The sequence below is a fragment of the Chrysochloris asiatica genome, unplaced genomic scaffold, assembly GCF_000296735.1.
Source record: "Chrysochloris asiatica unplaced genomic scaffold, ChrAsi1.0 scaffold02653, whole genome shotgun sequence".
NCBI lineage: Eukaryota > Metazoa > Chordata > Mammalia > Afrosoricida > Chrysochloridae > Chrysochloris > Chrysochloris asiatica.
In genome coordinates this window covers 1,450-10,706 of record NW_006411171.1, presented here as the reverse complement: position 1 = coordinate 10,706, position 9,257 = coordinate 1,450, and the positions used below count along the sequence as shown (strand labels likewise).

The window sequence follows — 9,257 nt, the reverse complement described above, 5'->3', positions numbered from 1 at the left end:
AAAGTCTGCCTCTATCTTCACATCACCTTCTCTTTGGTCTACTTTGTCTGTGTGTCTCTGACAAAAAACACTTGTCATTGGATTTAAGGACCACTTGGATAATCCAAGAACGTCTTCTTGTCTGAAGATCCTTTATAAGAACTTTGGTTAAGGCCTTTTTCTCAAGTAAGCCCGAATCCACAAGTTCTGGTGAGCAAGATGTGAACATATATTTTGGGAGGATACCATTCAGCTCACAACCCCTGTAATTCATTTTCTCTTTTTCTTTCAGTTGTGTCAGGTTCTACTGCTTGCAGCCAGAAGAACTTAACAAGATTGAATTCAATATTAGTGGCAAATGGGTTACACAACTTGTAATGGCAAACCTACTTCATAAGTTCTTCAATTTTAGTGTATTAAGAATTACTTTGTTGTTGTTGGTAAGTGGAGTTGAGTCGGTTCTGAATCATAGTGACCCTGTATAGGGGTTTCTGAGGAGCAGCTGATGAGTTTGAATTGCCAACCTTGTATTTCAAACTGACCTTGTGGTTCAAAATAAACTTGTAGTCTTGCACATTAATTTGCAGTGCCACACCAGGACTCAGTTACTGTCTATTCAGAGTTGCTGAATAAATTGGTCAAGGAATCTGCATTTTAAACATCTTCCCGATGGTCCAAGAGTAAAAGTACACAGATAACTGTGAAAGCTAAGTCCATTAACGCTCCATTCAAATAAAAACAAGAGAAAAAGCAATGAAAAATAATTTGAAAACTTTAATGATGTTGCTTATATAATAAAATCAAAAAAATCTTTTAAATAAGGTACATTCAATTTCTCAGAGCATCTAATATTTAGATAATTTATATTTCATACACTTTCCAATATTATACAATTGACTAAATAATGCATTTTCTATACAATGATATAACAGCTTATACAGATAAAATTATATTATAAAAACACTCCACATAGGAAGAATTGCAGTATCTATTAGAAAATGCTTCACATTTTCCATTCAAAAATAGATTTTTTTCTCTTTCATCTGTCATAATAATAAACAGAATTTTTTTTTCTTTCTGAAATTACGTCTTACACAATTTCCCTTTAGGATGATAATATGTACAAACCTCATATCTGAATGAATATAAATAGCAAATACTGAAATAGTGTTACAGATATATTAGTAACTTTTACGGAACAAAAAAAAAAAAAAGGGCTTTCTAATAAAAGCCTCTAGCACTGCTGAAACCTCAAAGCTTTTTAAGTTAAACATTCCCATATTTAGTTAAGCACAATGGAGTCTAGTTAATTATTTCCAGTTGAATTACTGCAAGCAGTAATAAGGGAAAATATAGTCAGTAGATATTGGACCAAATCTGACAGGTGGATAAGCTATTTGGGGTTTAATAAACTTTGGGGGAATGCTAGTTCTTTCTCCACAGCACGGTTTCTTTTAGCGCCCTGGGTAAAATGGAGTCATTTGTGATGAGAAAGGAGTCTCTCTACCCCGTTAAGTGCCTGAGAAACAGCTTACACACCCATCAGATCTGGCTCATAGTGAGAGAACAGCCCAATGACCATTCCCAGTTATAAGCAGCTTATTTTTACTGATTGGACTTGGTTCCCTATCATTTCTAAAAATAGCTTCTGATACAATCTATACATTGTGAAGCTGTGAAGGAATCTGATGGTTTTTCTCAGACTCTGAGTGACAGTTTTGGGCAAGTGGTATGTTTTCATGTGTTTCAGTCCGTGCATCATGCCCTTCAGGGTGTCTTGGTCGCCATTTTTGATTCTCCACAGGCTGAGCAGCTTCAGTATCTGTTCACTGGATTTGCATGCCTTCATTGTTCTTTCAATATCTTCTGTTCCAACTTTCTTCCCCGGCAAACTTTCCATTAAGCTTCTCAGCTGCTCTAAGGTGAGGTTGACATGTCCAATGTGCCGCTGAACACTGTTTTCACAAAGGTCAATATCTGTAGAGAGCAAAGGCCCAAAGAGAAGTTAAGGTGATTTCTATTTACCTGTGTGGCACTGAAAAATAGATACTGAAAGTGCTAACCACAAAGGTGGTGGTTTAAAACTGCCAGCTACACCTCAGAAACCCTATATGAGAGTCACTGAGTTGGAACAAACTTGATGATATTTCACAACAACAATGCCACCATAAAACCAGCCTGAGGCAAAAAGTTTTCCCAAGGTTTCATAATTTTATTTAAAGGAAAACCTTTCTTTTTTTTTCGGGGGGCGGGGCAGCGGTGCTTAAGTGACACTTTCTGAGAACTGAGGTAAATATTATTTTGCATTGCAATAGGAAAATATGCTATATATTTTAGTCATCTGTGGACTTGAACCTCCAACCTTTTGGTTAGCAACTAATTGAGTTAATCATTTGTGCCATCCAAGGACTCCAAAGCTTTATTGTTGATGTGAAGTGCTGTTGAGTCTAATAGTGTTTCTGAGATTTTAAATCTGCAGAAGTAAACCTAATCATTCTCACTCACATGAGGGGCTGGTGTACTAGAACTGCTGACCTTGTGGTTCCCAGTCCAGTGCTTATTGTATGGAGCCATCATGGTCTCCTAACGCTTTATTGTTGCTGTTGTTAACTTCTATCAAGTCAGTTCTGACTCCTAGTGAAGCTGTATAGTGTTTCCTAGGAGAGGCCAGTGAGCCTAAACCACCGAACTTGTGGTTCAAACTGACGAGCAGTCTAGCTCATTAACCCACAGTGCCACACCAGGACTCCAAAGCTTTATTAGAAGCACCTAATTTTGAAAAATTAACAATAGAAAACTGCAGACACATTATCAATTCTCTAAGAAAAGTCAGCATACTTTCAGAAATTGAAATCTTCTACTTTCATTAATATACCTAACATACACATTATTTGAAAAGAGTTAATTGCTTCAGCTATCCTTTAATAAATAACATAGCATCAGAGAATTACCACTATGGAATTGGAGAAGAATATGGAAAGTACCATGATCTGTCAGAATAAATAATAAATCTGTGTTGGAAGAAGTATAGGCAGACTGCTCTTTAGAAGCCTGGCTGGCCAGACTTCATCTCATACTTCAGACATGTTATTAGGAGGGACATTCCTAGAAAAGGACATCATGCTTGTAAAGTGGAGGGTAGGATAAAAAGAAGACCCCCAACAAGATGGACTGATACAGTAGCAGTAGCAATGTGCTCAAACATAGCAACAAATATGAGAATGATGCAGAACTGGGCAGTGTTTTGTTGTGGTGTGCACAGGGTCGCTATGAGTAAAGAATTGACTCAGCGGCAAGGCACCCAACACCGACAACAACAAGGAAGTGGAGGATGTACACAGCCTAGAGAATACGTCAGTGATGAGCTAGGCCATGAACCTGAGAATGAGTAACTAAAGTTTTTCTTAATGACGTGTCACTTAATATCTGTGAGCCCTACAGTGAGGTCGTTCATCTTCCTGGGCTGACTTAATCTCATTTATAAAATGCAGAATTTGGCACCTTCAGATTCAACCAGTCTTTGACTCTCTACTTCCTTTTCTTTTTGCTTCAGGTCTAATGACACTTTCAAAGAAAAGTTTTTCAAAGTTTACCGTTTTGCACAAGCAAAAGCATTCAGCTGTCAAATGTTTTACTCTTAATATCTGTTGTCTCCGTTTTGTATGTTGAGGCCTTTAGGATAATGTAGGGACTACATAGCAACTTAGCTGTTTGTGAAGAACAGATTGAGTTTCTCATTGACACCATCCGTATTAGGAAAATCTTCATTTGTCTCCCAATTCTGACTCTTTCCCACGTTATATGGTAAAGTTTACAGTTCACATGATACTAACGAAGCCTACAGTTTCCTTTTGGATTCTTTTCAATTCTAGACACACACAAACTCACTCACTCACACTCCTCTCACTTTGTCTCATTCTCTCTCATCATTTCTAAGGGAGATTCTTTACAAGCCTCCTAAAATATGAGAGCACTTGGTTTTAAACTAGCTCCTTTCTACAAGAAGCTCAAGTAGTTTTCAGATCTTATCTCATTAATCCGTACAACATATGCTATTAAAATGGTAATTTTAAAATAGGCTATGTTGTGAGGATTAATGAGAGGATATTGTAAGATACCTGGGCCCTCTCTGAAGAAAATTATCAAATAAATATAACACAGAAAATGCAGGCGAGGATCCAAAGTGGCTAAAGGACTTCTCCTAGGTTGACCAGAAGGGATACTAATCAAACATCTAAGGAGTCTGAAAGCAAAAGTTCTGATACCTAGGCCCATATTTAAAATGTCTTATCTTTTCTTTTAGAATATTCCATGAGCTTTCCAAAACACTTAACAACAACCACCACAACCACAACCACAGCACCAGAACAAAACGAAAAAATGTGGGAGGGGCAAAGTCATGGAACCTTGCAAGACTGCTTATGAATGGCATCCACACTATTACAAGTAGAAACTTTTCTCAGTCCAAGAATGATTCCAAAAGGAAGCAGCATCTACACAACTCAATAAGCCCATAGTCTTGTTTATATTTGATGAGAAAGGGTCTCTGATTTTGAATTGACTTTATCCTAGGCTACCAACCTTGGATGATCTTCTTTACCGTATCTTGGTCTTTGTTTTGATGCTTCCATAATTTCAGCAGCTGAAAAGTCTGTTCTTGTGAGCTGTGTTGCCGTTTTATCCTCTCGACACTCTCGGCATTGATTTTGGTGCCAGGCAAATTGTCTACCAGGACACTGAGCCAATTTGGGGTTAACTTTGTAGGAACAGCAAACCTGAAGAATGCCTCTTCACACAGGGTGATATCTATGAAAGAGGAAACCAAGAAGGCTTATTCTACTATCGAATTACTGGAAGTCTAATGGACATTAACAGAAATAAGAAAGCAATGCAATTGAGTTTTGCCAAGACATAATTTGCTAGAATGCAGAGTTTGAACAAAATCAACCTTTTGTTGGCTGAATGTCTATCCAACTGGGTTCATTCATATTTTCTCTAAAGTTCTCTTTGGAAACATAAACATTTTGGGGTACAAGCTTAATAAATGTCAAAGATAATATTGGTATAGGTAAACTGCAGTGAAAAATGAATTATGCAACTTAATGTAAATATTACATTCTACTAAAGGTTTTCCTAGTACTCACAGGGTACTTCAGAATAATTGTCAAAACAAACATCTCTGCCTTTAAAAGTACTGGAGAAGAATCTAGAGTAATCGTTTATGCATGTACACAAACACACAGATTACCTTGGGGAACAGACGACATGAATACACACGTGCAAACATAGATCAAATTGGAAAATAATCAAGCACAAATACATTTACCCTACCCAGACACACAATGTCCTGGGTGTCTGGGTAGGGTAAATGTCTCCCAGAGTTTAAGAGTTGGATGTATTAGGTCTGAAATTAAATCCTGACTCTGCCACTCATCATCTATTGAGACCCTCAGTAAGCTTCACAGAGTTTTATAAAGAATCAGGCCCACAGTAAAGTACCTGACACATCATACATGCCTGATGAATGATAAAACATAAGAAAGGGATTTAATAACGATAGAGAATTAGAAGATGCCTGCAACTCATTCCTCTTATTACCTTTGCCTTCATCTCATTCTTCATATAAGAAAACAGAAAAGCTATCTTAGTTTTTGTAAATAACATGCCCATACAGATAATGTGTGGAAATGATAAAGTTAAAATAAAACAATTCTGGCATAGTGTGCTTGGCCAAAAATATATAAAGCACACATTGTGTAAAATATTGAAATGATTTGTCTGATGTGTTCATTGCATAATAAGAATAGGTTGACACTGGGTTGGATCTAAATCTTCCAATCCATATTTGTATATAGAACCAAAAGATGTTTGAGGGGGAGAGAAAGAAATAACCAGAAACAACACCATAGAAATCTTGTAAGTCCGTCTTCTGCCTATAACTGATTGTAATATCTAAAATGGGGCCACAACGTGCCCAGTGAAGGAGGTTTCCTGCAGAGCCTCTGCATTACATAAGACTATAAGTGGAATCCTGAACAGCATCCAGAATCTTCAGAGATGGGAAATTTCCACTTGAAAGGACGGAAGACCAACCTGGAGCAGCTAAGAGGAACAGAAGATACTTCTTGAAAGAAAGACCGACAGGAAAAATACAAAACAATATAGGCAGACCGACTGACTACTACAAGAACAAGCAAGTTGCCCACTCAGGAGACATCAAGGCAAGGGGTCAGGTCCCCTCAGGGCAAACCCCCTTCCAAGACTAAGACTCAATGGGAATACATGCTCTGATTAGTGACCACGTTCGTCACCGATAAAGGGAAGTGAGGGAAAAACAGCAATGAAGCTGCAAGCTAAGCCAAACAACATTCAATAGACTCCTGTGAACCCGTGTGGAGACCTGGTTGTCCAGCAGTGTGGCAAGACCTGGGGACTCCTGGGCCCAGAGTCAGTGACATAACCACAGAGGACTAGAGTGGAGAGAGAAGCATCCAGCTGATAAGAAGAGAGGGCATATGCATAAGAACACCCACACTTGCAGATAATACCCACTTGACCTGGCTTCAATGACTGGATGATCAGAGCTCAACTAGAAGAAGAAAGAAGAGAGAGAGAGAAAAAAAGAGTAATCTGATACAATTTGATGAACTTGACCCACACCTATGGATGCAGTAGCTCAAAAGAGGAAACAAATCTTTACAGCAAGGATCATTCCCACCCCTCCATACACAGAGTAGACAGGGATGAGCAACTTGGACACTGGCTACCCAAAGTGGGGTGCTACAAAGACAAGATGTAACTGGCTTACAAGCTTTCAAGAGGGAACCTAGATCCAGAGGGTGAGGAGGAAGGTAGAATCTCCACTGAGTATCTGTCTAGGCAGGGCTGATGAAAGGAAATGCGGCTAGATCTCTTGTGATACAATAGTGAATAATTGTTATCAGGACTGATTGTGAGGGTTTGAAATGTAAAGGTAGATGTTTTGTAGCAAGGAGGGGAATCATTAACTTTGCAGTCTAGGAGTGGAGGTCCCTGGGACCATCAAGGGAGAAGAGCGGAGAGCGGTATCCTACCCGGAGAAGCAATGATGCCTGAGATGGAGGCTGAGACAATGACATGGAGAGATGGAGTGGCTGGGGATTCTAGACCCAGACAGGGCGAGAGGGGCTGTGTGCTGACGACCGGGGGGGGAGGGGGCAGGGGTGGTCAGGGTCATACCCTTTGATTGGTTGATGATGCATGGAGGGGATTGTAACCATGGCAATGAAAGATATAGGATAGGATGAATGTAAAACCAATGTTCTCCCATGTAAACTATCACATAATTCACAATAAAACATCAAAAAAAGAAAAAAAAAGGTTTGGGGAGAGTCAAGTCGCTTTATGACATTGTTTGATTGAATGCATACAATGTCGTGAGCAGTCTGATCCTCCCAGTCCTCCTCAGTGCTCTAAGTCTTTGAGTAGAAGCTCTGAGATGAGTCTAGTGGTGGGAGCCTACAGCAATGTGCCCAGTTGCAGAGAGGCAACTTTGGAAAGTAGCAATACAGTTGGCCACAGATACAGACACATAACCCTGTAACTAGGCTACACAGGAAATGGAAGGTAACAGTGACCACAGTGGGTCAAGCATCTAAGACACCAGAGGGCATCTGGAACTTCATTACTACATTACAGATGCAGTAATTCCATTACTAAGCCAACCATACACTTCTAACTAGTCACCAGTTTATGTCACTTTACTTCTTAATTACCAATTTATACTTTGGCTAATAAGACAGGCATTCTTGAAAGAAAGAAAAAAAAAGTACATTACTTTAGAAATTCTACATTTGGACTCTGTTCATTTGGCCTCAATCATTAAGCTTTACAGTGTCCTTTCTCCCTGGGAGATATGTGGTTTGAGTGTGAAACCCAAACCCACTGGGATCATGTTGGTTTTGACTCATAGTGATTTTCCAGGACAGAGCAGAATGGCTCCATTGGGCTTCCAAGGCTGTAAATCTTGGTACAGAAGCAAACGGTCTCATCTTTCTCCCTCAGAACAGCTGATGGGTTCGAACTGCTGGCCTTTAGGTTAGCAGCCCAAAGCTTAACACAGTGCACCACCAAGGTCCTTGGAGTGTGAACTGTGAGATGCTGAGAAATTTTTTAAGGACTTTGAGTGGTGCCTTTCTCAAAGATGAACAGAGAACAGTTTTAGGGAGTTAAAACTCAAAAACAGGAAACTGAATTTGACAAAGCAGGTGGCCAGAAGGTCTTGTGTTAAACTCAAAGTGATGCTATAAAAATGCAGCAAAGGCTTAGATTTTCAAACATAATTACCTATTCCACACTTCTGAGTTGATTCACTGTTTCCAGCGCATATATTGTCATGCGTCACGTTTCCTTTCTGAATTAGCAGGAGACCAAATGCACTGCAATTTGTATGTTTTCTACAAGGGGCTTTAGATGATGTTTCATTTGAGAAGAAGCCATCTGAACATCTTTTGCACACTGTATTCTGCTCCGGGGTTCCTACAGAAAATACCAAGAGAGTTAGCATCGTCTTCTCAAATACTTTCACAGCAGATACCTTCATAATGCAATTTTGGGGAGACTTCCTACTTAGCTTATACTGTTACTATTAGGTTGCATAAAACTTCAGGCAGTTTCATTTTTCACTTCATTAGGCAGAGAAAGAAAAAAACATCTACAGTTAGCCCCTTAGGCAGCCTTCTTTCCTTGCAATACAAACACAAGTTTGCTTTGTTGTTACCTACAAAACACTCATTAAATTTAAGAGAAAAGGAAAGAATGGTGGGCTGTTGGTTAGTCCTGCCTACCAGTGCTAGATTGTCATAAGCCATCTTTATCATTTGTGCTCTTCACACTAATTCCTGGAGAAAACCATGAAGAACACTGTTGTGTGTCTATTGTGATTATCATTCTTAGAAATCAGTACCCACTGAATGCTGTATTGTTAAATTTCCAATGATTTCCTAGCGAAGATCTTCCTTTCCTGAATTCTAATTGTGGAGTAGCTCATAGCTCTGTTAAGCTTAAAAGTAAAAATTTACAACATTCCGATAAACTTTTGAAGGTAGCAATATAGTTAGCCATGAATTCATAAACTTAAGCCTGCAGTTAAACTATATAATAAATGGAAGATGATACACCGTTTGTTTAAGCTGGTGTGTAAAAAAAGCACCGTCGTTACAAACTTCAGGGATGTGTGACTACCAAGGCATTTAATTTCATGGTGGGAAGATATTTTATAACTCTGGAGAAATTATTGG

General features: G+C 39.0%; 1 protein-coding gene across 1 annotated transcript; it reads right to left on the bottom strand.

The window, feature by feature from the left end:
* Positions 1 to 735: 735 nt before the first annotated feature.
* Positions 736 to 8,496, bottom strand: TNFRSF11B (tumor necrosis factor receptor superfamily, member 11b; the record flags this gene model as incomplete). Its single annotated transcript, XM_006878073.1, has 3 exons — positions 736 to 1,956; positions 4,561 to 4,785; positions 8,305 to 8,496. Coding segments are annotated over 3 exons (806 nt in total), but the record flags the coding sequence as incomplete, so codon positions are not given.
* Positions 8,497 to 9,257: the final 761 nt, after the last annotated feature.